A 25254-nucleotide genomic window follows, 5' to 3' on the forward strand; every position below is an offset into this window, starting at 1 on the left:
ATATACAGGACAGTCCGAGTACATCAATTTACGCCGTTTAAAGATTGCCTTGGTTGAAATGGTTTACATATGGAATGAATCCTTTTTGCTTTCATTTACGGAATCCCTTTCAAAAGAATCTGTTTCATTGCATTGTTAGTACTCGAATCATCCCCCATCATTATCATGAGCATGGTTTAATAGATATAGCGGAAGTAAAGGTTCTCCCGGTCAGTGCGGTCCTCGAACGCATGAGCCAGGTTTTGATCATTAGGATCAAGACCAGCCTCGCGCAGTAACCGCTCCTTCTTCTTGTTCTGGTGAACGAGGTAGAATCGCAGGAAAATAACCGCGATGGTCATGCACGTGTAGCAGCCGAGGTGCACACCAAAGGCAATGAAGTAACGGGGTGCGTCGCGGTCCAGGAAGACTTGGGGGCCTATCATTCACTCAGTCACTTGCATTAGCTTGGACTCTCAAGGGCAACTGTCCGTGTGGTGTATCACGTACCGATGGCGTTACCAACAGCCCAGGAGACGAATGTCGCCGCGATCACGGCGGATTTCTTCGTCGCGCCGCCGATGTTGCGGGAAACCATGGAGAGACCTAGGTTCTGCGCGGACCAGAAGGACAATGTGATGTAGTAACTGATCAGGAGACCGACTTTGGTGGACATGTTCTTGTTCTCTACTGTCATAAGAACGATGGTACCGATGTATGAGCTGTAAAATCGTCAGTATTTCGTTAAACCCCAACATGGAAGAAACATACGGAATAATGAAGCCTAGCATGATCAGTAGGTTCTGGCCGGTTTTCCTCACTAGAAAAGCAGACGTCAGGAGCACAATGATAATATAGAAGCCCAGAACCATGGCCAGCAGCTGGGTTTGCAGGACCGAGAATTTGAAGCCCGCGATGATAATGTTGGCGAATGCGCCGAGACCACTGGTGGGTAGCGTGGTGAAGAGTTGGATAGCCATGTAGCAGTAGACCTGTGGATCGCGGGCCGCCTCCCAGAGCTGGTACGAGCGGAACTGCCGGTTCTGCAGACCGGTTTGGTTGGACCGGACACGCTCGACCATGAGGCGCTTGTCTTCCTCGCTGAAGCAATTGGCACGCATCGGGGAATCGGGCATCCACCAGATCACGAACGCGCCCCAGAGCACCGAGGCACAGCCGTAGGTCATGAAGAGGGCCTGGAAGGACTTGATGCTGTGATTGTTGCCGATCAGACTGAAACAGTAGGCGAGAAGACCGCCGACGATCTGCTGGGCGCCGTTCATCATGTACCTATTCGATGCCGATGACGATTAGGGCTGTGGCTTGAGGACTTGAGGGTAAAAAAAAAAAAAAAAAAAAAATGAAACGTACCAGTAAGTCACGGTTTCGGCCTGTTCGTGTCGCTTGTACCATATGCTAGAAAGCAGGACAAACGAGGGCTGGCAGACAGCCTCGAAGATCCCGAGCAAGGTGCGCACCGCGACCAAGCTGGGGAAGTTGTGGCAAGCGGCATGAAGTGCAAGGGTAGAGCCCCAGAGACAAATATTGATCCCGAGATATTTGGCAATGGGCACGCGCTGGATGATCCAGTTGGTCGGGTATTCGACGACCAGAACAGCGATGTAAATACAGGTAGTCAACCAGGAGTACTGCTCGAGTCAGACAGACATGATGATAACCACGACAGGGTCTCCAATGTAAGGGATGGTGCTGGAACTAACCTTTTGACCGTTGGTTAACCCAGCATACTCCTTGATACCCATGATCGAGGAGAATGACATTGTCCCTTTGTCTAATGCTTGCAGGAAGTACGTGCAGACCATAACCACCAGCACACGCTTGTCAATCATCCTTCGCAGGCGTTTATTAGTCGCTTCATCGATCTCGATCTGTTCCTGGGTGGTATATTGCTGGACTTCCTTGTCGACACGCGAGACGTCAACAGCGTCCTTGCCCATGCCCTCAGCCTCCGAGACGACTCTTTCCACATGGGCCGAGTCCTTGACCTCCTTGGACACCTCGGGGGCGGAGTTAGGGTTATTGTTGGACGACATTGTGCTAGGGTAGAACACAGGGGCGAAGAGAACAGAACGACAGTAGAACCCCTCTCTACCGTGGACTCAAGTGGAGATTGAGGGGAAAGATATAGAAAAAGTCCCACAGCGGACCGCAGGGAGAGAGAGAAAGAGAGTCGAAGCCGGGGGGAGGTTCAACCTTTTATCAACCGCCTCAAGCAGCGCATTATTCACATCAACTCTCTAACCATGTCGATAGCCAAAAGGCCAACAACTGCCTGTCCTTTCCCCAGCTTTCCCCCGTAGTTTTCCCCATGTTTCCCTCCCCCGGACCTGTACCCGAGGGGGGCAGAAGTGGGAATATTGGCCCGAGATCGCCGAGACCTTGGTCGAATATAGACAAGCACTCGAGCATTCCGTGGCAGGGCACTGCAGAACGTCCAATCACCAAGAGTCCATGCATCCTTGGGCCCATCGTTAGCCTTCAACTCGGCAAATGATGGCCCGAAAAGGTCTCCGTCGTGAATGGAGAAATGTGCCGAGTTCTTCCACGTATGGCGGCGGGTCATGTTTTAGGCTTCATCTCCGCCTCAGAAGAGAAAACAGTTCATTAAGGTCTGGCTGCGGTCTGTTGCTTTCTGAAAACCAGGCCACTCCTATAGACATCTTTGTTTTTTCTTTCTTTCTTGCTTGTTCCGCTATGGCTTCTCTCCCCCCTCCACAGGCCCGTCAAACCATTGACCTCCTCATCAACAACCTGGTCAACATCAAAGACACCACCGGCCAGTTTCTCCTCCACCTCCAGGATGGACGCATTATCGATACAAAATCATGGGCTGGGTGGGAATGGACCCACGGAATTGGCCTCTACGGGATCTGGAAATACTACGAGATGACCGGCGACGCGAAGCTCCTGGGTATCATTGAGGACTGGTTCGCCGCGCGCTTCGCTGAAGGCGGCACCACCAAGAACATCAACACCATGGCTGTCTTCCTGACGCTAGCCTACGTCTACGAGAAAACCGGCAACGTCACGTATCTCCCCTGGCTCGACGCCTGGGCCGAATGGGCGATGCATGATTTACCCCGCACCCGCTATGGAGGCATGCAACACGCCACTTACCTCACAGAGAACCACCAGCAGCTCTGGGACGACACGCTCATGATGACCGTGATGCCGCTGGCCAAGATCGGAAAGCTCCTGAACCGCCCCGCATACATTGCCGAGGCGAAGCGCCAATTCCTCGTGCATATCAAGTACCTCTTCGACACCAAGACGGGACTCTGGTTCCATGGCTGGACCTTCGAAGACGGCGGCCACAATTTTGCAAACGCGCGCTGGGCTCGAGGAAACAGCTGGGTGACCATTGCGATTCCCGAGATTATTGAGCTCCTGGATCTCGAGCCCGAGGATCCTCTCCGCATTCATCTCATCGATACCCTCGAAGCACAATGTGAAGCTCTTCAGCGTTTCCAAACCGACGCAGGTTACTGGCGGACCCTGCTCGACCATGAAGATTCCTACGTCGAGTCCTCTGCCACGGCTGGATTCGCGTATGGGATCCTGAAGGCGGTTCGCAAGCGGTACATCCGGGCCGACTACAAGGCCGTTGCGGATAAGGCGATCGCTGCTGTCGTGAAGGCTGTGGATGAGAAAGGCGAGCTGCTAAATACGAGTTTTGGAACTGCCATGGGTGATACATTAGACTTTTATAAGCAGATCCCGCTGACGGCGATGCCCTATGGGCAGGCAATGGCGATTATGGCTCTGGGAGAATACTTACGAGGTTGCTTATAGATTTGGGTATAGAACTACATGTATCTATATGATTGAATTAAGCGCCATTTGTGTATGATCTATGGACTACCTAGCTTTTGCTGCATCCTCAGTCGAATTGAGTGGACGCGGCGCATCCCGAGTTAAGATACTGATCTTAACATACATATGTATCGGGTCGGAGGTCGCCGAAGACCTTCAGCGCCAACACATACAATATACATAGTTCACCATAGCACGGAGCTCTCACTTTCGCATATATCCAGAACTCAGTACATACCAAGCAGAAAAAAAAAAAACACCCAATACAAAGGCCAAAATGCTCTATACACATGCCACGATCGTCACCGTTGACCCGTCTCGTCGCATCATCAATGACGGTGCAATCTGTGTTCGGGACGATATCATCGCGGATATTGGCAAAACAGCCGAGCTGAAAGGGAAATATCCCGACGATGAGGAGTACGATCTTTCAGGCCGGATTGTCATCCCTGGATTGATTTCCACCCACATGCACACTGCCCAGACTCTCTTACGAGGTGCAGCCGATGATCTGGAGCTGGTTTCGTGGCTTTGTGAGCGCATCTGGGTGCTCCAGGGCAATTTCACGGCCGCTGATGGGTATGCGGGTGCGCGGTTGAGTATTGGCGAAATGCTGAAAACGGGGACTACCTGTTTCTTAGAGAGTATGGTGTGTTCCCTTTTCTTCTTCTTCTTCTTCTTCTCTGTTTCGGGTCTTTAGATCGCTGACTAGAGTAGTTTGCTGACCGGTACGGGTTTGATGGTCTTTGTCGTGCGGTTGAGGAGAGTGGTATCCGTGGGTGTCTGGGAAAGATTGTCATGGATATCGCAAAGTATGCCAAAGATGACGCCTGGGCAATGCATCCCGGTCTCGTAGAAGACCGCGAGACATCCTTACTTGGAACCCTGAAGATGTGGGATAAGTGGAACGGAAAAGCGAATGATCGAATCCGAGTGTGGTTTGGAGCTCGTACGCCTGGAGGGTATCTCCCCCCCCCCCCCGGCCCCAGCTTATCTTGTTCTGTTGGAAACAAGCTGACAATACTAGAGTATCTGATGCACTGTACCAAGAAATGACACGAATCTCCCGTGAAAAGGGTATTCCAATCACGATGCACTGCGCCGAAGTCAAGGCGGATCGGGACTTTTTCGCCTCTGTCGGCCACACCCCGATGACATATTGCGATTCCGTGGGGTTACTGTCGCCGTCCACGGTGCTGGTGCATATGGTCCACCTTGACGACAATGATATCCGCGTGTTGGCCGGATCCGGTACTCACGTCGCGCACTGCCCTACCTCCAATGCAAAACTGGCGTCGGGAATCTGCCGCGTCCCCGATTTGCAAGAGGCCGGAGTCAATATCGGACTTGGAACCGATGGAGCACCATGCAACAACACCTGCGACCTGCTCCAGGAAATGAAACTGGCGGCGATCATTCACAAGAGCATTTCCTATGATCCAACCGCGGTCCCGGCGGAATCTGTATTGGAGATGGCGACCATCAACGGGGCCAAGGCGCTCGGGCTCGACGATCGCATTGGAAGCTTGGAGGTTGGCAAGAAAGCCGACTTTGTAGCGATCGATATGCGTGGGATTCATTCGCAGCCGTGGTTTAATCCCGTCAGCGCGGTGATCTATACCGCGACCGGAAGAGACGTGGACGTGGTTGTCGTAGATGGCAAGGTGCTGGTTGCCGGAGGCAAGCTGTTGACCATGGACGAGGAGGAGATTGTACGAGAAGCTCAGCAGAGAAGCCGCGAGGTGGTTGAGAGAGCCGGGTTGCTGCAAAAGGTCCAGCCTCGCTGGCCGGTGGAATAAATTAAGATACTCTGATCTTTGTACATACGTATGCAAAGTTCCCGAATGTGTTCGGAGTTCAGTACATATGTAACGGGTCATATTAGCTGTATGGGAATTCTTCTGCTTTCTTGAATATCTCTTAAAAAGTATTCAATCTCTCCTCGATCTGGAATCCCTCTGATCTGCTTCATTCAAGGTTGAATAAGGATATATATATCCTTCAAGGAGTCTTATTCACCCACAAGCTCTGTGAATTACAGTACTGCGTCAACCCCTGCACACCCCATTCAAATCCAATCCCTGAGTCCTTGTGTCCTCCAAACGGCACGGTTGGCGAGACCTCGAAATGCGAGTTCACCCAGACATTGCCAGCCTCGAGTTGATCCGCAATGCGTCTCGCACGCACGAGATCCGAACCCCAAACCGACGCACCAAGAGCGCTGTCGCTGGCGTTCGCACTAGCCACGACATCGTCCTCGTCGGACCACTTCAGGATCGGCAGAATGGGCGCAAATGGCTCCTCCTGCACGACCCGCGACGACTCCGGCGGGTTGTCGATGATGGTGGGGTGGATGAAGTATCCCTCTGACTCTGTGATGGTGCCCCCCAACGCAGCAGTGAGACCGTCTGTCTTGATTGTGCTGAAAAGGTCCTTGGCCTTTTCGTACTGCATGCTGTTTTGCACGGGGCCGATGAAGACATCGGGGTCTGTGCCGTCACCGACCTGGAAGGCCTTGACAAATTCCACCAGCTTCTCGCGGAACTGATCGTAAATCCTTTCGTGGATGTAGAGCCGTTTGATCATTACGCAGATCTGGCTCGAACAGAGGAAGGAGAGGATTCCAATCTATTCCGTTTTGATTAGTGATGGCTATGCTTCGGTTACGCTTCTAGTTACGAGGTACCTACCTTGGGAATGACCGCGTCGATGTTGACATCATCACAGATAATTGCGGCGTCGTTGCCACCGAGTTCAAGTGTGACGCGCTTTAGGGTCTTCGCACAGCTAGCCATTACCCTGCGGCCGGTCACCGTCGAGCCTGTAAAGCTGATCTTATTGATACCAGGATGCTCTGTCATCATCGGGCCCAGGTCGTCACCACCGCTGAGGGCTTGAATGACGCCCGGAGGGAAATGACCAATAGCCAGCTCAGCCAGCTTGAGATCGCAGTATGGCGTGAATGGAGATGGTTTAATAATGACGGTGTTTCCTGTGTAAACAGCAGGAATAATCTTGCCGATAGCCAGAAAAACGGGGTAGTTCCATGGCACGATGGCGCCGACCACCCCGAGAGGAGTGTACCGGTGGATAATCTGACGTTCTTCAGTGCTTTCGAGAACTGTCTCTGGGATCTCAAGGGTGATCAGGGTGCGTGACCAGTGCAATGCAAGGCCCAACTCCTGGGCAGCTTGGCTCAATGGCTTGCCCTGCTCCTGGGTCAGCAGCCGGGCCAGGACATCCTTGTTAGCTTCAATACTATCGGCAAAGGCTTTAATTGCAGTGCGACGCTCATCAAAGGTAGTGCGAGACCACTTCTTGAAGGCAGCTTTGCCAGCGTTCACGGCACGATCGAGATCCTCTGCTGTGGACACAGGGACTGCCGGGTTGGGTTGTCTGTTGGCAGGGTTGATGCCCTGTCGAGTCTCAGTCGTGGATATCAATTCATTATTAATGACATTATAGAACTTTGTAGTATCCAATGCCATGATGCTGTATCCTGGGATGGGAGCCGGGGGGGGGGGATGAAGAGGCGGGAGAGAGAGAGGTAACCCGAGAGATTTTATATGTGATCATAATCAGACCACAACTCGGCAGTTCTGCTCACCTACGGATGCCTATAGACTTCCATACGAGCTTATTTGATTTACCACTAGTCGGAAAGCTTACTGCTTTTGGGCTGTTTCAGACTGGAGTTAAGATGCTTGAGACATCGGTGGAGAAGACGCTCGAATCAGGGCCAACCCCCCTCCCTTCGATTCCGCTTTAGAATTGAGCTCATGCGGTAGAGTCTCGAAGTGGCTGACTAGCATTTACGAACGATTCTTGTGCAATCTCTTGGGCCCAGGCGATTCTATGCAAGTTTCCTAATCTATCTATGTCGCCTGCGGCCGCACAACTAGGTCGAGCAGACGGTGAGTACGGAAACCACTAACAAAACACGATAAACAACAGGTAACTGATATATTAAGAGGCCAATTCCTTGTCTTCTGATACATGTGGAAACAAGCGGAAGGAAGATTTCATGTGACTATTTCAAAACTCCAGGAAGCCGGGACAGCGGATGCGGAGTATACCTTGAAGCAGGAAATCGGTGACAAAAAGTAATGGCAACCCCCTTAGACTCCAGGGTACATAGACCGACGCAACTAGCTCTAATAGTACTTGGACATATTCTCAGCTGCCGACGCCTTCTTCTGAACCCCACCTTATGGTCCGAAAGGTAGTCGGATATTGGAAGCCTGGTGCTGCATATTTGTCTGTCGCCTCCGTGGCAGACCTCAAGATCAGCTCTATATTCCAAGTTATTCCTCGGTATATGAGAGAGCGAGTGCGATGCTTTGCCCTGCTTGATCCTGACAAGAAGAGTACTCCACCAATTATACCTGTGCTAAAGACGATTATCATCGGCCATGGCTAAGAGCTGGGTCTTGGGTTATCTTCTTGCGGCTCCCACGGTGAGAGTGTGAAAGTCAAGCAACATGTTCCGGTCAGCAGAAAAGGGAATCAGCGTGCTCCAGTTACTGCCTTCTGACCTGCACGAAGTACTCTGTAGAGCTCTCGGTAGGGATGAGCATTCGGTGTAGTTCTGGGACGCAACGGCTCTCTCCAGGCGAGGCCGAATCTGTATTCGACCATGAGCCAGACCTTGATCACCGGCAAGGGTTACCCGACGCTCTCGCTTTCTCGCGGGTCTATATTTGAATTCGAGATCGTTGGAAGACTTGAATCACTCAATACTGTATGCCCCCTCACTATTTGGAGAAATACCCCGGACCTCATGCGATGGACAGTGAGGCTACGCTCGCTGATCTGCCATTGCCGGATAAATGACGTCCCAGGAACGCGAGGATACACTGCAGGAAATCAATAGAGAGCTCATCCAGTGGCGACGTGATATGCTGTTCCCTCTACCCTGTGGCGATTCTGTACCGACCCTCTCGGTTGTTCCCCGCGAAGAAGATGCGTAGAATGCCCCAGGAAGTGATTTCTCGGTTCAAAACAGATATCGTGTGAATGATATTCATATGATCCTCTGAAATAATACTTGAAGCCTGCGGCACATATCGTCCACATCCATAAGAACTTCACGGAAATCCAAGTATATCATGCACGGGCAATTTAGCCCATATCCCACCTCTAGATATCCCAACCAGAGCGAAGAATCCAACAACCCTTATTTAAAGCCCTCCTTGACATAATAAGGCACAAGTCTAAATGCAAACTCCCTTTCCTCACAAGGCACGCGGTACTTATTCAAAGTGCGTGGCCCACAAGCCCCCGTTCCCACACCACAACTCTCCACATCCAGCCTCACCTTGACAATCTTCTCAGCTACGAGCTCATTCGCATGCTTGGTCTTCTCAACAGCCTCTGCACTGTACCGAGTAACCGCCCACTGGAACAGCTTCGTCGCATGCTCATCACTCTCCACGCTCTCCCGTTCAATCCTCACACCCCATCCCCTTCCACCACCTAATCTCAACCATCTCGTTTCCATCCGATTCCCACCTTCCTGAGGAACCTCGTACGGAGTGTGTAACTCTGCCGTCGTGCCAGTGTAAACACCGAGTCTCTGCGCGCGCTTCTTATCAGCATACGACTCCCCAGGACCCAGCCCAAACCATTTCGCGTGATCCAGTTCATCCGCAACCCGCAAGTCAAATCCCATTCGCGGCAGATCATTCGGCATGGGCCCCTGTGGTCTCAAGTGCGCCGAGACACTCAGCGCTCCATCGCCGGTGATCTTGTAAATGGTGGTGGCGTGGAACCCCCACGCCAGAATCGGCGGAGAGATATACGTTTGCGTGACGATTTCGACACGCGTGCTGTCGATCTGCGTGACTTGCATCCGCCGAAGCTGCGACTCCAGCGTATCGACCCCGTATCGGCGCCATTCGCCCAAGTCCCACGGGATATCGTTATCCGTGGGTGGGCGCCAGAAGCCCAGAGAGAGAGATGTGCCTTTGTCGTCTGGGGAGAGGAGGTCTTGGTTGTTTGTTGCTTTCCAACTTGTTAGGGCTCCAGTCGTGCGGGAGAAGGAGAGGCTGAAGTCGGGCCCGGAAATAGTGTGGTGGGTTTGCGATGAGCTGAGAGTTACGGGGAATTTGGGAGCGGCTGGGCTGGTGGTGTTGGTCAGGGTTGTTGCGCTTGCCTGGTCGAGGCGGTGCTGGCACCAAGCGATTTCGTAATTGCGGTCACAGAATGAGGTGGCCGTTTTCATACTGAATATAACTGTCAGCCATGTCTCCCCTGTTTTGGAAACTGGTATGTTCGCAGGGAGGGCAATCTGTCCAGTCTGTCCGGCTTTGATTTCGGGGAGCTCGAGGGTTCCCGTACTGAGGATGGTTGACCTGTTTAAGCGTTAGTCAATAGACACCAGTCGAGTCTGAAGAAGAAAGGCCAGGCTGACATACTCTTCACCCAAGGATTCGACTTTGTAGGTTGCCTGCAGATCTTCCAACCCGACGAAATCATGTCGGTTCTCGATGTTGATAGCACCCTCGTTCACCCAAGCATGGACCGGAGCATAGGCCTTGCGCAACTCAACCAATCCTGGGGTAGGTGTATGATCACTGAAACATAGCCCATCTAGCACGAAATTGCCATCATTTGGGAAATCGTTGAAATCCCCGCCGTAACCGTAATGCCCCTTCTCCTCGTCCCAAAGGCCATGGTTGGCCCATTCCCAGATCCAACCGCCCTGGAGTCGACGGTGCGCACGGAACGCTTCCATGTACTCCTCCAGGGCTCCGGGGGCGTTGCCCATCGCATGTGCATATTCACAGAGCACGATCGGCTTCTTGAAATGATCCCCCTCCTCGTTTGCAAGACGCACGATCCGCTCTACGGACGGATACATGTACGAGAACATATCTGCCGAGAGGGCCTGCGCATCGCCCTCGTAATGAACGGGTCTGCTCGGGTCCTCGCCCTTGATGTAATCATACATTGCCTTATGGTTCTGGCCGTAAAACGCCTCGTTACCGAGCGACCAAATGATCACGCACGAATGGTTCTTGTCCCGCTGCACCATCTGGATCGCACGATCGAGATACGCACCTTTCCACTCGGGGTTGTTGGACGTAAACTGCGCCGCCTTATCAAACGTGAGCTTCTTGCGTTCCTCGTAGTCCATTGATTCAGGGATATCGAGGGGTCGCGCGACAGCGTCGTAGAACCCGTGGCATTCGAGATCGGCTTCGTCCATGACCCAGAGCCCGAGCTCGTCACAGAACTCAAAAAGCTTCGGGTGAGACGGGTAATGGCAGCATCGGAGAGCGTTGACATTGTGCTGCTTCATAAGTAGGAGGTCCTGGCGGAGGAACGGTAGGGGGACGGCCCGTCCGAAGAGAGGATGGTGGTCGTGACGGTTGACACCGCGGAAAAGCAACGGGGTTCCGTTGACAGTGATGTTTCCATTGATGATCTCTACTTGTCGGAATCCAACTCTGTGGGTGACCTTTTGTAACCGCTTTGCTGGGTCCTCGGTGGTAGTGAGAGAGATCTCGAGGTTGTAGAGGTTGGGTGTTTCCGCAGTCCACTTTTTAGGGCTGGGGACTTGTAGAGAAAAGTCGACTCTTCCTTGCTTGTCTTGGAAGGTGCCTGTCTTAGATACAATAACTTTCTGGTCATTGTGTCGATCGAAGAGGGACACAGTTACCGTGCTTGAGACGGTAGCTGTGAGATCAAGGGAGACCTTTAGCTCTGCGTCGACATACTGTTTGTCAAGCACTGTATTGATGCGGAAGTCTTCAATGCGAGCAATGGATGAAAAGGCAAGGAGAGTCACATCGCGGAAGATACCTATATGCATTAGCATACTAATTAATGAGTATGGGATGATGACCAGTAGATGCAGTTACCAGAAACCCACCACTGATCTTGGTCTTCAATATAGGATCCATCCGACCATTGGTAAACACGCACAAACACCTCGTTGGCTTCGCCTCTTTTCACTAACTCTGTAATATCAAACTCTGCCGGATTTCGACTGCCCTGGGCATACCCCACCTCTACGCCATTTACCCAGAGATGATAGGCACTGTCTACCCCGTCAAAGCGCAGCCGTAGCTGAGAAGATGTATCCCAGTCCGATGGTACGTAGAATCTCTTGCGATACGTGCCGGTAGGATTCTCACTAGGCACATGGGGAGGACAGGAAGGGAAGGGAAAGATCACATTAGTATAATGTGGATGGCCATATCCTTGGAGCTGCCAATGTCCCGGCACGGCAATGGGCTTCCACGATGCACTATCCTTGGAGCCAACCTCCGTGGAGGCAGCACCGGTCACCGGCGAAGGAGCAAGTAGCGGCGAGGATACGTAGTTGAAGTCCCAGTTACCATTAAGTGAAAGCGAAGTATCGGGCAGAAAGTAAGCGCGGGGCTTGAGGCGGTTGCGCTCGAAGACTCGAGGGTTCTCCCAGTCATTCACGGTCTGTTTTACCACCATCTTTTATTTTCTCGACCAGGCTTTAAGGGGGGAAAGAATATGGGTGGTGGCTTGAGCGTCTTGGATGAAAGATTCCGGCTGTTCTTATGCTCTCCAATGGCTTAACATGGTCAGTACTCTGCCTTAAATATCCCGGGATTGGTGGAATCATGGTCCGCTAATGTATCTGTGCTAGCTCTGTCTTACGGGGGTATCGGGATGTTGCTAGAGGAAGGAATGCCACGACAGCAGGTAAGACTACTCTGGACAGGAGGGCAGTGATTCTCGCCTGCAGGTCTAGTCTGTCTTGAAGCCAGTGGACGGGGAATTCGGGCCCGAAGAAGGTCGAATTCTACGATTCCTAACTAGGAATGACGAATCGAGTCGAACACTGGAGAAGTACACTTAACACAGAGTTTTGTAAGGTACTATTCGATTAATTAGCTATCCCTACGACAAGATCGTAATTACGACCAAGAGAAAACCATATGGGGGGATTCCTGTTCCGTGGTTCGGTTTGGAGCTATTCAGAATCCTGGGCTATAGATCTTAGATCAAGGGGAGAAGTTTAGATTCCGTAAGAAATAGGGTTGAATTTTGTAGTATGAACCGATCAGGTGTACATTCTGAGGCAGACTGTGCTGCATCTGACCCTATTTTCCGCCGATGTAGAGGAATCCTTCGCTCCAGACTCGAAATCACTTGGGAAATATGCGACTTGGTCCATTTGCCGGAGATGTTCTAGTTAGTTATCAAAGCAGCTCAGTGCTTTACGTGAAATGGCAGGACCATCTTATAATAATAATCCTTTGCAGCATCCATAATGGCCTTTACCTTCTCTGCTGGGACCTTCTCCCGGCGATCATATGAGTAAAGGCCGTTGACTTCTTGCTCGATATCCGTCCTATACTCGGTTAGTGTGCGAATAGGATTGGGTAATAAAGGTGAGGTACAGTTGTGTATAGACGAAACCACACGAATGCCCTCCTTTGACCACTGCCATGATCAATTTCTCGAGACGAGCCAACAAGTCCTTGGGATCCGCAGCCGTGGTGTATCCCCAGTCTCGCGAGGACGCTTGACTGTCCTTTGCCGGAGCAATGTTGACGCCACCGAATTCGCTACAGATAACAGGAGCACCGGATTTATGAGCCGCACCAGGATCCAACACGGTTGAGCCGGAATATAAAGGCTTGACGAACATGTCGCCGTGGCTCTTTCTGGCGAGGATTCCACCTTGCATCCTTGAGCATGCTTCTGCCAGCTGGGCAGAGTCGCTGTAGTCATGGTATGTGGTCAGGTCAGTTTTGACATGCTCCCAGCCGCAATTATCGTTTATGGGGCGGGTATAGTCCATTGCCCTGCGTCCGTTAGCCTCAACGCGATATTTAGTATGAAAATAAAACCATACTTGGTCACTAGATATATACGGCGGATATGATTACGCTGGTCAATGTTGTCCTTCAGCGAGTTATATCCCCAGCTTTCGTTAACCGGCGTCCAAGTAATAAGAGACGGGTGGTTGATATCCCTCTTGACGACCTGCACCCAGTCACTTTCGAACCTGTTTATATATTCGTCCTTGAATTCGTAGGCATTGCCGATCTCGCCCCAGACCAGATATCCTAGCCGATTAGCCCAGTACAGGAAGACAGGATCTTCCACCTTTTGGTGCTTGCGACACCCATTGAATCCCATTCTCTTTGACATCTCTATATCCGCTCTCAATGCCTCCTGAGAAGGAGGAGTCATGCCCGTATCCGGCCAGTAGCCTTGATCCAGTACTAAAGCCTGGAAGTACGGCTTGCTGTTGATTCGGAATGTGCCGTCCCCGGTTTCCCATGAAAGACTGCGCACGCCCGTCGTCGTATGAACCTCATCTACCACATCCTGCTGGTAGTCGAAGACACGGATAATAAGATCGTAAAGAATCGGATGCTCGGGGGCCCACAGACCAATCGAATTATTCCATGCACCTTCAACATCAGCAAAGGGCCTGTCTCCATCCTCCATATCTGCCTTGCCCAGCCGCATGTCTAGTTCAAATTCTATCATGTCCTTGCCCGGCAAGATGTCTCCCGATACGGGTTGGAGAAAATGTCTCCCCAGTTTTGTCTGGACTTCAACGTGACATTTGGCTTGGGTAGGCCGCCCGACTACAACAACCTGAACTTGAGCCTTTCCTTTGACATCGTCAACGGCGCGAACAACAGTGCCGTGATCGCTGTAGCCAACGCGCATCATCGGAACACTCTCTAACCAAACAGACTGCCAGATTCCACTGGTGGGCGTATAGAATATGCTCTCAGGAATCGGACCCCAGTACTGCTTTCCACGCGGCTGCGTGAGGTCTGTTGGCGAATCTCGGACACGTAAAGTCAAACGAGCACTCTTCTTCCCCAGTTCATTGAAGGCAGAAGAAACATCGACGTCGAAACCAACTTGGCCTCCGACATGAGTCTCAACGAGACGACCATCTAACCAGATCGTAGATTCAAAGTCGACGGCTCCGAAACGAAGCAGCAGATTGTACCCTTTCGCCCGCTCCTCATCTGAGCGGATATCGTCAATCACACGTTCATACCAGATCACTTCGTGGGCTTCCTGCAAATTGATCCCCGACGCTGGGGTCTGGAATGCATAAGGGACTTTTATCTCCCTCTTGCTATGGTTGCCTGCCTGCATCGGGAGCCCAGCTTCGTGCCATTTTTCGAGCAGCCCGCAGCTAGCGTCGTCGAATATAAAGTCCCACAGCCCATTAAGAGAGGACCAGTTGCATTTGCGCTCAAAGTCCGGGCGCGGATATGGTTCATATTTTGCCATGGTATGATAGGGTAATCGTTCTTCTGACCGATGCGATGTTGACTAGAGGGTTGTAGTTGGTACTGTTTATTTCATAGTACACGAATGCGTCTTAAAAGTATCAACTATTACCCCGCCTGCGGGTGACGTAGAGGAAGATCATTTACGTGGCCATCGGAGAAACAGTCCTCGGAATTAATGAGGGACGCCTTTTTAATTAACTTAGTTTCATTAGTATACGAGGTCTGATGGTATGGCAAGCCACCTATCCAACATCGCTCGAAGAGATACACTGGCATCGTCAATGAGTCTGACGCTCTGCAGCACACTGGGCGATACTCCCTGCCCTGGAATCTGCATCCACCGCGTCAAGTTCTTGCTTAGATTCGGTCCGATATCTACAGCATCTGGCAGGAGACACCTTCGCAATGCACTTTCTCGCGAGGTCGCTAAGGCTATGAGCATCACGGAAGCCATTCTATGCAAACATCAGCATCAGCCCTTAACTAAGACAAGAGTAATCTAGAACTTACGACAGTGAACAAATCCACGTATCTACCATGACCGTCTGGGGAAAACTTTGCAGGTTCTGTGCATGCAGACAGCACGCCTCCATGCACGTCTTACACCCTTCATAAACCATTGGCGTTACTGGTTCCGCGTTGGTGGTCGTCGACGATAGAGCCCATGTCAAGTACGGCCGGTAGATGACACTTTTGCAGGCCAAGTATCGCTGGCGTAGGAAACCTCCCTCTGGAGACGGCGCAGGTTCGCGACTCAATGCGAATTGAAATGGGGGAGGAAGCAGGTCCTTCCATCTTTCGAGCTGGTGGTCTAATTCTGCTACAACCGTAGGGAACTGGTGGATGTCAGAACCGACGCCGCCATTTCGAGCGTAAAGCAGGTCGTGAACTCGGTTTAGCAGGCGACGCATGGAGATGCAGGCCAAGAAATATAATGAAGACTGTTCTTCCTCTATTGCAGAGGTATGAGTGTGGTATTCCCCAGGTAGGGGGATCGAAGATTCGATACCAGCAATACCAGTTTGGGGTAGAGCAGAGAGTTCCGCAAGGTAATCACTGGGCTCCATTAGCTGTCATTCTAGATAAACATGGACAGATAAACTTAGGTAAATAAGAGGAAAGGGTGCCGAAGAAAGTTGGGGGGGGGGGGGGGGGTCACCTTTCAAGGATATAACAGGACCAGAAGATACGTCGAAGACATTCTAGCTGTTCTGGGGCTGATTCAGAGGCAGTATAAGAGAGCAGCAGTCGGCACTTTATGGCGGCAGCACTAATAAAGGACCAAGCCTGTATGGGGCGCTGGAGGAAAGCGAAGAACACACTTGTCCGTTAGATCTTATACGTGCATCCGAAGGGTTGGTTGACTTACGCTGTGAAGAAGAGACACTGCACTGCCTCCGTGGTGCATTCTGCTTGCGCCAAATGAACCTTCTTAAAGGCGAGATCAAAGTGCAATCTACCCATTAGCTGCCATCGATGGCGCTGTTCCAGCTCCGCTGGGTTCTCAGGAGAGTCCGTAGCGACGGATTGGATCAGTTCACTGGCGCACCCAAGCGCCATTACCAGCAAGGAAACGCATGAGCTGATCCCGTCGTCTAGATTATTCGATAAAACTTGCACCTCTACTTCTGTGCTGACATCCCGCGATAATGTTGGATACCAGAAATTGACATTACGTTCAAAGCTCCGCAGAATAGAGTCGACTTCTGATTTGCTCACATATGGCAGCACGCTCGACGCACGATACTTGAACGGCGGCCGCAGACTCTCTAGATGAAAAACAGACCCACGATAGTTCTGACGCAAGGCATGGTAATCCTTGAAGTGCGGCCACGCGAGGATGGACTCGGTAGTGGAGGAGTGGAACTGGGACAGAATCGCGTTGGATATTTGATCCGGCGGGCTCCCCGGTCGATGGGTTGATTCAATCGTAGTCGGAGAGACGAATTCCAGCGGAGACAACGCTACTCGGGGGTCTACGGGGCTGCCGGCTCCCAAGAGAGTCTGCTATTTCCATACATGATGGTTCAGCTGGGGGAAGGGGGTTCAGGATTGGCTGCAGGCGCTCACCAACTTCGCAGACATTTCATGGAGTATGTTTTCGGAACGTAAGGCGACGTCCAGAATCAAATCAGATTTGCTCTTTCTGGTAAAAATCAGTAACCAACTATGTATATCATTCCTCTCTTACCGCAGGGGAACTCACGGAATGGCCTCGGCGCCGTATGCGCATTCCTCGCCAGTGGACGAACAGGTTGTACACGGTTGGCGACCATCACATCTGGTGGGAAATTAGCTGTGTTAGCGATATATAACAACGATAGGTCAATAGCCCGAAATGACTCCTGAACTGACCGAACTTTGCGATGGCGACAAGAGTCACACTGTTCAACAGAGTCAGCGCGACACGCACGGTCGATTACCACAAGGACACTACTTTCGGGGGGATATTTACTGCATGTGAGGTTCTCTTGCGCTTCCGGCTGTCGTATGCGCCGTCGAGAGCCATTGCAGTCCTCAGCACTGGGAACTGGGTCGAATGGAATTATCGCTGGTCTTTGTGTGAAGCAGGTCGGGTCTAGGGTCTCGAATGGACTCCACCACACAGCCGCAGTGCTCGTGGAGAGAGCATCCCTCGCAGTAGCAGTCCCAGCACTGGCGAATTCAAAGCGGGGTACATTCAAGTGGCATGGTTGTATTTGAACCTGATCGGTTCCGACATCCCCGACAGCGTAATCCAGTGTAGAATCGCATCCCCCGTGGGGAAATTGCCTGGTCTCGGCTAGACAACTGCCAGGGGAGAATCCTTTCCCTTTCTTGAATTACCCGATGGGCTTTCTCTTTCCGCCGTTGCTTTGTAGCTTTTGCTTCCCTGACATGATGAACAGGAAATATAAGTAGTGGGCGTAGGTGTACCTCCGGAGAAGGAGAAGATCCATCAGGGTTGAACGCACATTACAGGTCTTCATGAGAAAACCGTCCCAAATGGCAATGAAAGCTGCTACTGAGCAGCATGAATCTGTGGAGAATGACTCTGAGATCAGAGTCGCTCATGATGCCCTCAATGCAAAATGCAACCCTTTCACTTGGTCAATGATCCGCCTTTATGGATGTCTTGCCATCGCCTATTTGTGTGGTTGTCTGAATGGTTACGATGGTTCGCTCATGGGTGGGCTGAATGCCATGTCCTCATATCAACAATTCTTCCACATGTATATCCGCATTGTCTCTGAAGGTTAATCAGTTTGGCTAACGCACAGCCAGGCAATCTGCTGGATCAAGCACTGGTCTTGTCTTCGCCATGTACAACATTGGCTCGATCCCTGCTGTTTTCCTGACTGGACCGGTAAATGACGCCTTCGGTCGTCGTATCGGCATGTTTACTGGCGCCGTAATTATTATCATAGGTACCTGTATCCAGAGCCCATCGGTTGACAAAGGCATGTTCCTCGCAGGACGATTCATCTTGGGCTTTGGGGTCAGCTTCTGTTGCGTCAGTGCTCCGTGCTATGTCAGTGAAATGGCACACCCTGCATGGAGAGGAACGCTCACGGGATTGTATAACTGCACATGGTCAGTGCCTCATATAGTGTGTGTTCTTCATATCTGACGTGATTAGGTACATCGGCTCCATCGTTGCCGCTTGGGTTGTGTACGGATGTGCCAAACTGGAGAATTCGGACTCATTCCGCATTCCCATCTGGTGTCAGCTAATCTCCTCCGTCTTCGTCGCTTTTGGTATCTGGTTTATTCCCGAGTCTCCTCGATGGCTCATGGCTCAGGACAGGGCCGATGAAGCCGCTGCTGTTCTTGCGCGATACCACGGAGAGGGAGACGCGAGCCATCCCATTGTTGTTCTACAGCTGAAGGAAATGGCACGTAGTATTGCAACCGACGCATCCGATAAGGCTTGGTGGGACTACCGTGAACTATATACTGGACACTCTGCACGTCGTCGTCTCATCTGCGCTATTGGAATGGCTTGTTTTGGGCAGTTGTCCGGAAATAGCGTCACTAGCTATTACCTTCCGGTGATGCTGGAAAACGCAGGAATTACCTCGGAGAACACGAAGCTTCTGCTCAACGGTATCTATTCGCCTTTGTCGTTTGTTGGGGCCATCTGTGGTGCCAGAATGACTGACACAATCGGCCGCCGTCCTCTGCTCATTTGGTCTCTACTTTTCTGCTCGATCGCGTTCGCTATCATTACCGGAACCTCCAAAATGGCTACCGAGGATCCTTCCAATTCTGCTGCCGCTAACACTACCATTGCCTTCATCTATCTATTTGGCATTGTCTTCTCCTTTGGCTGGACACCACTGCAGTCGATGTACATCGCAGAGACACTTACAACTACAACACGCGCCAAAGGTACTGCCGTTGGAAACCTGGCGTCGTCTATCAGCAGCGTCATAATCCAGTACAGCTCTGGTCCAGCCTTCGAGAATATCCAATACTACTTCTACCTGGTTTTTGTGTTCTGGGATCTTGTCGAGATTGTCATCATGTGGTTCTACTTCCCCGAGACCAAGGCCCGCACGCTGGAGGAACTTGAGGAAGTCTTTGCAGCTCTCAACCCCGTAAAGCGCAGTCTGATCAAGCGAGATACGGGAACTGTGCTCCATACCATGCAGGCGGAAGCTCCCAAGGAGATTCAGGTGTAAAGTTGATTGAAGTGGGCTAACATCCGGACGATTTAATTCCATTATGGCACGCAGAGCTTTTTACGATACATGAATACGATCTAGTTACTTCTAATAACACAAAACCAATCCTAAATTTCTTATCTGCATTCAACCTCTTGTCTTTCTTCGTTTCTCTTGAGAAATTAGGGATATTCTTAGCATCTAGAGACATACCATCGTAGGCGGATCTCTTCGAAGCAAATCAATTCAGCTGGCGTTATTTATGCCATCCTAAGCGTCTGTTTCTAGCTGCTGGGAAACAGAGACGTTAGGAATGCAAATCTGTCACCCGCAACATAGATCACACCATGATTATCAGATGTTGAGCACCAAGCAATAATACTGTATCAGGATAAAATGACCTTTTTCGCTGAACGGTAAAATTGACATCAGATATTACCCATTATTACCTGTGCGTTAGCCAAACTGATTAACCTTCAGAGACAATGCAGATATACATGTGGAAGAATTGTTGATTATTGATAGAGAATGACCACTGATAGCTTTTGATAGACGCTCCATCTTGTGCTATTTGATCCACGCACACTGTCTCTGTTCGACATTCAACATACCCTCCCAGTACGTCGAGCTTTGCAGATAATAATAATATGATTTATGATTGACATACCAACCTTGGAAGTACCTCTCTATTCATTCAGTTAGGTTCTCTGCGGGTCACTCTTCTCGACCAGGGTTTCGCCTGCCTTTCAAACCCGCGTGTGCTTTAAATTGGCAAAGGACTACTCGATTCCCACTCTATATTGCATACGGAGTATTCTGCAACAAAGAATGCCCACGGGGAGCATTCCCCGCAATCAGCTGAGTTACGGCCCATGGTTGTTTTCTGGATATCCAAAGATCTCCAACCTATAGACATCCCGGAACCCTAAGTGCCCGTATGCTCAATGACCTCACCACATTCTCTTAATGGCTGAAAAGAGTGTTTGAACGCGACTTCTTTCCTTTTAGTTATACCAATCATGACATCACTAAGTGAGGGCTCTACCCTCATTGGCATTACCCCGCATAAGCACGGAACCCGCTTGAAGAAGCTTATAAGCCGATTGATTTCCCTGGTGTTGATGGGCCCATTCCCTCACGACTACTGCTTCAATTGTCTCTCCCTTCAATCTCCAATACTTAGTCTTTGCAAGATGGAACCATCTCAGTGGGTCTCGATTCATATCCGAGACCGCCTTGAATCTGGCAGCATTAATGTCAAGGACTCTTTGATTGACCTGTCTGTTTCGCCAACCCCGCTAGTTGGCAGGAATATGCCATGGCCGTACTGATTACCTTCATTAGGGGCAAATTTCATAATCCCGACGACCAGGCCAAGTCCATGACCGAAAACGAGGTCGACAAGCTTGTCATCCCAGCCAACGGCATCGGCGAGGTTTGCGCCCGTGGAAGAAGAGGAAGTGAGGGATGGATGGACCTGTTCGACGGCGACTCCAAGATATGCGAGCTGTACTGGGACAATCGATCCTCAAGCTCCGCGAATACCTTCGAGGTTGTAGACGGTAATAAAGATTACAAGATCGAATGCAGTGGGTGGAGCCCAGCGGCTGGCCCACTGGGACATGTTTTCATCGACATTTCCGCTGCAGACAAGAAAAAGAAATAACTATCCATTCGCACCTCCCGAGCCTCTTTGCTTCCTTCTCTTGTGTATCGGTTTGCTTTTTGAATGTTTTGCCCTGAAATGAAGGAAGCAGGAGGAAGCCACTCAAATCGAGCGCTTACAGATATTCGGGAGGCATATGTACTCGTTATCCCAGGTAGTTGCATATGAATACAGGGCATTTGCGTGTGATGGAATGGTTTTTGGGCTGCACTGGCCGCCGAACATGCTGATTGTGAATGCGTGGCCCCTGGTATACCGTATATCTTCCGCTCCCTGCGATACAGAGGAAGTTGATAAATCTCACCGAGTCAAACGTAGTCATTGACATCCACGGCTTTACCTTGGACTTTGGCAATACATGGTTTCACCACCAGCACAGTAGTCTATTATGCATGTATGTACATTGGATAATGCTGGACTTATTTACAACATTTAATTTTACCAGGTGCAGCTTTCAACCACAGCATTTGGTGGCCTCCTCCTCGACTACCATATTCGACCCAGCCGGCCCCGGTGTCTGCCCAAGAACAATGCGATACTGCCCCCAGTCAAAGAGGAATTTCCCCAGAAATGCGCCGAGGAAGATTGAAATAATCATATACCCATTGTAATACATCGCAATAAGCATGGTGATGTACGCAACGGCAAACTGCGCAAGATGCAGCACGGCGCGAATGATTTGCTGCAGTGGGCTCGCTCGATAAGTGATGTATGTGGGAGGTGCACCGCACACGAATGGAGAGATCTCGCTGTCCATTTGGGCAGCAGCATATCGTTGGAACTGGCGTATGATGCTCTCCTCATAGTCTTTACTGACCCGACGGAGGAATTCCAGTGATACGCCTAGGAGAGCTGCTCCGATGCACGAGACAGCGAACATGCCCTGGGTTGTGACGTGCCATGAAGAGGAAAGGAAACCTAATTCATGGATAAATTAATAACAGTTTTACCGATGAAAGAGCTACCGGGGTGAGTTACAAGTGTCTATCACGTTCCAGTTCCAGAGCATCTGCGACGGTTTAGTCAAATCATGGCGTATAACTATTACTAGAAGTGGACGGTTATACGTACGTCCACCGAGCATGACGAGGAATTAGAGCTCCCCCCCATGGACATGCTGGACATATCGTGTGAGCTGGAGGTGCTCGTCGCGGAAGCAGCGGATGTGGTGCTGGTCATGGTCATATTACTCATGGCTGTCATTCTCGGAGTAGCAAATCGAGAAACAACCCTCCGAGAGGAAACTGACTCCTATAAATGAGCGCGATACCTTACAAAATTAATATCAAACAGGATGTTCAAAATAGGGGTAATCAGTGGGCCTGAAAGCAGATTTGAGCACATTATTTTCTCTCTTGGCAGGTTATTCCCGGCCAATCGCCAGTTCTTCCACAGCCCTAATGTGCTCAGACATCCACCAGGGAGCAGATTTGAAACATTCCCGCGCTGTTGGCCATTGACGTATGTACATACTCATATAGTAAACAGCCAGCTATATAACCTATATAACTTCACTCTCCACGTTCCTCAGGAGCTACCGAAGTGTTCACCAGTCTTTCCACGGCACTCGCGCTAAGAATTCCTGCTTCGCCATGAACCTGCGATCATTATGCTGCCCCCCCGTCATATTCAGGATTTCTCCGAGGACTCTGCGCTGGAGTATCACTGGGGGTATAGCCCCCGGCAGGTCCCATGTCTGAATGATGCGGGGTCCTGCGAGTACCTCGATGCGGTCTACGACGCACACGATGTTGGTATGCTCTATAGCTTCATCCTATGGGCGGTCATCTTGGGAATCCTTTTCCTGTGGGTGCTAGGCCGACATCTTTTCCCTTTGACACGAGTGACTACTTCTTCCAAGGAACAGCTCCTGGAAGGCTCACGGCCCCGCCAAAATGCATTCTACCGCCTGGGAACCTCGGCCAAGGCATTGGGCCGCCGGTATCTGCTACCGGAGAGCTTCACCGGCCTGTTTGGGCACACCACCCGGCTACAGATTTTGGTTCTTGTTATCCTGACGGGATATCTGACCATCTTCACCTTTGCCGGTATTGTATACAAGACGTGGGTCACTCCAGTGAAAAATACCCCCGGCCTCTATAATACACGGACTGGGCTGGGACCTTGGTCTGATCGCATTGGCGTGTTCGCATTTGCCCTCACTCCCTTGTCTGTGCTCCTCTCGAGCCGTGAATCCCTGCTCTCTCTTGTCACTGGCATTCCATACCACCATTTTATGTTCTTGCATCGTTGGCTGGGCTACCTTATTTTCATCCAGTCCGCTCTCCATACCCTCGGTTGGACCATCGTGGAAGCCCGGCTCTACCAGCCCCAGCCGACCGTATGGGACGCATTCATCGCGCAGGTTTATATTATCTGGGGGGTTGTGGCCATGATCTTCCTGTCGTTCCTCGTCGCCTTCAGTACCCAATGGGGGATCCGGCTGACTGGATATGAGTTCTTCCGCAAGGCACACTACGTCGTTGCCATGCTGTATATCGGCGCTTGCTGGGGGCACTGGTCACAGCTATCATGCTGGATGATTGCGTCGCTTACCGTGTGGTTCTTCGATCGAGGAGTTCGCCTTGCGCGGACCCTAGTACTCCACCACCGGAATACTCCGCACACTACCTCTGCCTTTGGTCTGCATATCCCCAGAGCGCGCATGGCATTCTTTCCGCGCACCCACGACGGAGACGTGATTCGTCTAGACTTTGACCATAACCATGACGAGTGGCAGATCGGCCAACACTATTTCCTATGCTTCCCGGAGCTCAGCATCTGGCAAAGCCACCCCATGACGCCATGCAATGTCCCTGGACAGAATCCCAAGACTCAAGACCACACATATATCATCCGCAGCAGAAAGGGGCTGACGAAGGGGTTGGCGGCTATCGCACAGCAAAAGGAGAACGCAAGCACGTCCGTTGTTCTGTCCGGTCCCTACGGGCTGTCTATCCTAGGGGAAGACTTCTATCTGGAAGACGATATAAATGTCCTTTGCGTAGCAGGCGGCACTGGGGTGACTTTCGTGCTCCCGGTGCTTCTGGCCCTCATCGCCCAGCACCAGCCACGCCGCGGTATCGTCGAACTCATCTGGGCGATTCGCCGAAAAGCCGACATGGAATGGATCGAGTGCGAACTGCAACCCTTACGGAAAGCGGCAGCCGAAGTGTCCAATTTCCGAATTCGCATCTTCGTTACCCGTGGCGATGGAGAAGTTGATACCTCTGCCGTGCCAATCAGTCAGGAACCTGCGCGACTGGAGGAGTCCAAAGAAGCCCCGGTGGCAGGGGAGCGGCCCTCATCGCTCTCTTCATCGCCTTCCGAGATGAAAGCAGAGACGTTCGCTATTCACGAACTCTCATCGTCTGCATCCCTGGCTAGCGGCCACACAAGACATCCTGACCTGGCGACGCAGGTGACGGAGTTTGTTTCTCGCACGGTAAGCGGCCCAACACGGGTTGTGGCCAGCGGTCCGTTATCAATGATCCGGGACCTTCGAAGCGCAGTAGCCTCGTGTAACCAGCCTGGCCATGTGTGGCGTGGTGATGAGCGATATGACGTCCAGTTGATTCATGATGACCGTCTAGAATCCTGAGCAGCCTTTTTTATTTCAATATTTTATTCTATATACACTAGGTAGGAGTTTTGAATTATTTTTTCATGCGAGCCAATACCCCCGTACCTCTCCATCAGCAGGAAAATCTCACGTCGGGATGTTCCACTCCGAGCGAGAGAAATTCCCATCCACGCCAAGACAACGCCAAGACATGAGCGCATACCCCCACGTCTTGGCATGCAAGCCGAGTCGGGAAGTTTTCCGCCTTCGCGGATTTGTTCCTATCTTGATTTCGTAGTGCGGAACAAT

At 51.2% G+C, this 25254-nt stretch overlaps 12 protein-coding genes across 12 annotated transcripts; 6 read left to right on the forward strand and 6 right to left on the reverse strand.

Annotated features, from left to right (window-relative positions):
* Nucleotides 1-123: 123 nt before the first annotated feature.
* On the reverse strand, nucleotides 124-2332 carry P175DRAFT_0502513 (putative 2-ketogluconate transporter). Its single transcript, XM_040897401.1, has 5 exons — nucleotides 1701-2332; nucleotides 1351-1628; nucleotides 751-1269; nucleotides 490-701; nucleotides 124-418 (listed from the first exon to the last, which is right to left on the reverse strand). The coding sequence occupies exons 1-5, from the start codon at nucleotides 2031-2033 to the stop codon at nucleotides 177-179; spliced, it is 1584 nt and encodes a 527-aa protein (XP_040751764.1). The 5' UTR covers nucleotides 2034-2332; the 3' UTR covers nucleotides 124-176.
* On the forward strand, nucleotides 2333-3807 carry P175DRAFT_0502514 (glycoside hydrolase family 88/105 protein). The gene has a single exon (XM_040897402.1). The coding sequence runs from the start codon at nucleotides 2494-2496 to the stop codon at nucleotides 3790-3792; it is 1299 nt and encodes a 432-aa protein (XP_040751765.1). The 5' UTR covers nucleotides 2333-2493; the 3' UTR covers nucleotides 3793-3807.
* Nucleotides 3808-4021: 214 nt separating this feature from the next.
* Nucleotides 4022-5755, forward strand: P175DRAFT_0524613 (amidohydrolase). Its single transcript, XM_040899379.1, has 3 exons — nucleotides 4022-4462; nucleotides 4531-4775; nucleotides 4841-5755. Exons 1-3 carry the CDS (start codon nucleotides 4091-4093, stop codon nucleotides 5610-5612), a joined length of 1389 nt encoding a protein of 462 aa, XP_040751766.1. The 5' UTR covers nucleotides 4022-4090; the 3' UTR covers nucleotides 5613-5755.
* Nucleotides 5714-7329, reverse strand: P175DRAFT_0283107 (aldehyde dehydrogenase family protein). The gene is made up of 2 exons (XM_040892759.1): nucleotides 6504-7329; nucleotides 5714-6441 (listed from the first exon to the last, which is right to left on the reverse strand). The coding sequence occupies exons 1-2, from the start codon at nucleotides 7299-7301 to the stop codon at nucleotides 5815-5817; spliced, it is 1425 nt and encodes a 474-aa protein (XP_040751767.1). The 5' UTR covers nucleotides 7302-7329; the 3' UTR covers nucleotides 5714-5814.
* Nucleotides 7330-8294: 965 nt separating this feature from the next.
* Nucleotides 8295-8783, forward strand: P175DRAFT_0533379 (uncharacterized protein; the record flags this gene model as incomplete). The annotated part of the gene is made up of 3 exons (XM_040900049.1): nucleotides 8295-8357; nucleotides 8426-8554; nucleotides 8655-8783. The coding sequence occupies 3 exons, from the start codon at nucleotides 8295-8297 to the stop codon at nucleotides 8781-8783; spliced, it is 321 nt and encodes a 106-aa protein (XP_040751768.1).
* Nucleotides 8784-8989: 206 nt separating this feature from the next.
* On the reverse strand, nucleotides 8990-12267 carry P175DRAFT_0481708 (putative beta-galactosidase; the record flags this gene model as incomplete). The annotated part of the gene is made up of 3 exons (XM_040895474.1): nucleotides 8990-10166; nucleotides 10230-11619; nucleotides 11679-12267. 3 exons carry the CDS (start codon nucleotides 12265-12267, stop codon nucleotides 8990-8992), a joined length of 3156 nt encoding a protein of 1051 aa, XP_040751769.1.
* Nucleotides 12268-12850: 583 nt separating this feature from the next.
* Nucleotides 12851-15069, reverse strand: P175DRAFT_0558567 (glycoside hydrolase family 2 protein; the record flags this gene model as incomplete). Its single annotated transcript, XM_040900847.1, has 3 exons — nucleotides 12851-13150; nucleotides 13200-13607; nucleotides 13658-15069. The coding sequence occupies 3 exons, from the start codon at nucleotides 15067-15069 to the stop codon at nucleotides 13009-13011; spliced, it is 1962 nt and encodes a 653-aa protein (XP_040751770.1). The 3' UTR covers nucleotides 12851-13008.
* A 210-nt stretch (nucleotides 15070-15279) lies between these two features.
* Nucleotides 15280-17580, reverse strand: P175DRAFT_0548756 (Zn(II)2Cys6 transcription factor; the record flags this gene model as incomplete). Its single annotated transcript, XM_040900421.1, has 8 exons — nucleotides 15280-15526; nucleotides 15582-16127; nucleotides 16231-16392; nucleotides 16441-17055; nucleotides 17146-17217; nucleotides 17278-17352; nucleotides 17427-17455; nucleotides 17527-17580. 8 exons carry the CDS (start codon nucleotides 17578-17580, stop codon nucleotides 15280-15282), a joined length of 1800 nt encoding a protein of 599 aa, XP_040751771.1.
* Nucleotides 17581-18056: 476 nt separating this feature from the next.
* On the forward strand, nucleotides 18057-19762 carry P175DRAFT_0517333 (sugar porter family MFS transporter; the record flags this gene model as incomplete). The annotated part of the gene is made up of 3 exons (XM_040898971.1): nucleotides 18057-18283; nucleotides 18336-18644; nucleotides 18691-19762. 3 exons carry the CDS (start codon nucleotides 18057-18059, stop codon nucleotides 19733-19735), a joined length of 1581 nt encoding a protein of 526 aa, XP_040751772.1. The 3' UTR covers nucleotides 19736-19762.
* A 1111-nt stretch (nucleotides 19763-20873) lies between these two features.
* P175DRAFT_0502518 (aegerolysin family protein) lies at nucleotides 20874-21751 on the forward strand. Its single transcript, XM_040897403.1, has 2 exons — nucleotides 20874-20996; nucleotides 21062-21751. The coding sequence occupies exons 1-2, from the start codon at nucleotides 20911-20913 to the stop codon at nucleotides 21381-21383; spliced, it is 408 nt and encodes a 135-aa protein (XP_040751773.1). The 5' UTR covers nucleotides 20874-20910; the 3' UTR covers nucleotides 21384-21751.
* A 149-nt stretch (nucleotides 21752-21900) lies between these two features.
* P175DRAFT_0411976 (high-affinity Cu transporter CTR3) lies at nucleotides 21901-22392 on the reverse strand (the record flags this gene model as incomplete). Its single annotated transcript, XM_040893058.1, has 2 exons — nucleotides 21901-22301; nucleotides 22362-22392. Coding segments are annotated over 2 exons (432 nt in total), but the record flags the coding sequence as incomplete, so codon positions are not given.
* Nucleotides 22393-22992: 600 nt separating this feature from the next.
* P175DRAFT_0533386 (ferric reductase family protein) lies at nucleotides 22993-24984 on the forward strand (the record flags this gene model as incomplete). The annotated part of the gene is made up of 1 exon (XM_040900050.1): nucleotides 22993-24984. One exon carries the CDS (start codon nucleotides 22993-22995, stop codon nucleotides 24982-24984), a length of 1992 nt encoding a protein of 663 aa, XP_040751775.1.
* Between the last annotated feature and the right edge of the window lie 270 nt (nucleotides 24985-25254).

This window comes from Aspergillus ochraceoroseus (assembly GCF_002846915.1).
Source record: "Aspergillus ochraceoroseus IBT 24754 chromosome Unknown P175scaffold_5, whole genome shotgun sequence".
Taxonomy (NCBI): Eukaryota; Fungi; Ascomycota; class Eurotiomycetes; order Eurotiales; family Aspergillaceae; genus Aspergillus; species Aspergillus ochraceoroseus.

Coding starts and splice junctions, on each gene's coding strand:
- P175DRAFT_0502513 (XM_040897401.1), bottom strand. CDS start 2,033: ATGTCGTCCAACAATAACCCTAACTCCGCCCCCGAGGTGTCCAAGGAG. Junction 1,629..1,700: donor GGTTAACCAACGGTCAAAAG/GTTAGTTCCAGC, acceptor TGACTCGAGCAG/TACTCCTGGTTGACTACCTG. Junction 702..750: donor ATGCTAGGCTTCATTATTCC/GTATGTTTCTTC, acceptor ACGATTTTACAG/CTCATACATCGGTACCATCG.
- P175DRAFT_0502514 (XM_040897402.1), top strand. CDS start 2,494: ATGGCCCGAAAAGGTCTCCGTCGTGAATGGAGAAATGTGCCGAGTTCT.
- P175DRAFT_0524613 (XM_040899379.1), top strand. CDS start 4,091: ATGCTCTATACACATGCCACGATCGTCACCGTTGACCCGTCTCGTCGC. Junction 4,463..4,530: donor CCTGTTTCTTAGAGAGTATG/GTGTGTTCCCTT, acceptor TGACTAGAGTAG/TTTGCTGACCGGTACGGGTT. Junction 4,776..4,840: donor GGAGCTCGTACGCCTGGAGG/GTATCTCCCCCC, acceptor TGACAATACTAG/AGTATCTGATGCACTGTACC.
- P175DRAFT_0283107 (XM_040892759.1), bottom strand. CDS start 7,301: ATGGCATTGGATACTACAAAGTTCTATAATGTCATTAATAATGAATTG. Junction 6,442..6,503: donor TCGACGCGGTCATTCCCAAG/GTAGGTACCTCG, acceptor AAAACGGAATAG/ATTGGAATCCTCTCCTTCCT.
- P175DRAFT_0502518 (XM_040897403.1), top strand. CDS start 20,911: ATGGAACCATCTCAGTGGGTCTCGATTCATATCCGAGACCGCCTTGAA. Junction 20,997..21,061: donor AAGGACTCTTTGATTGACCT/GTCTGTTTCGCC, acceptor TACCTTCATTAG/GGGCAAATTTCATAATCCCG.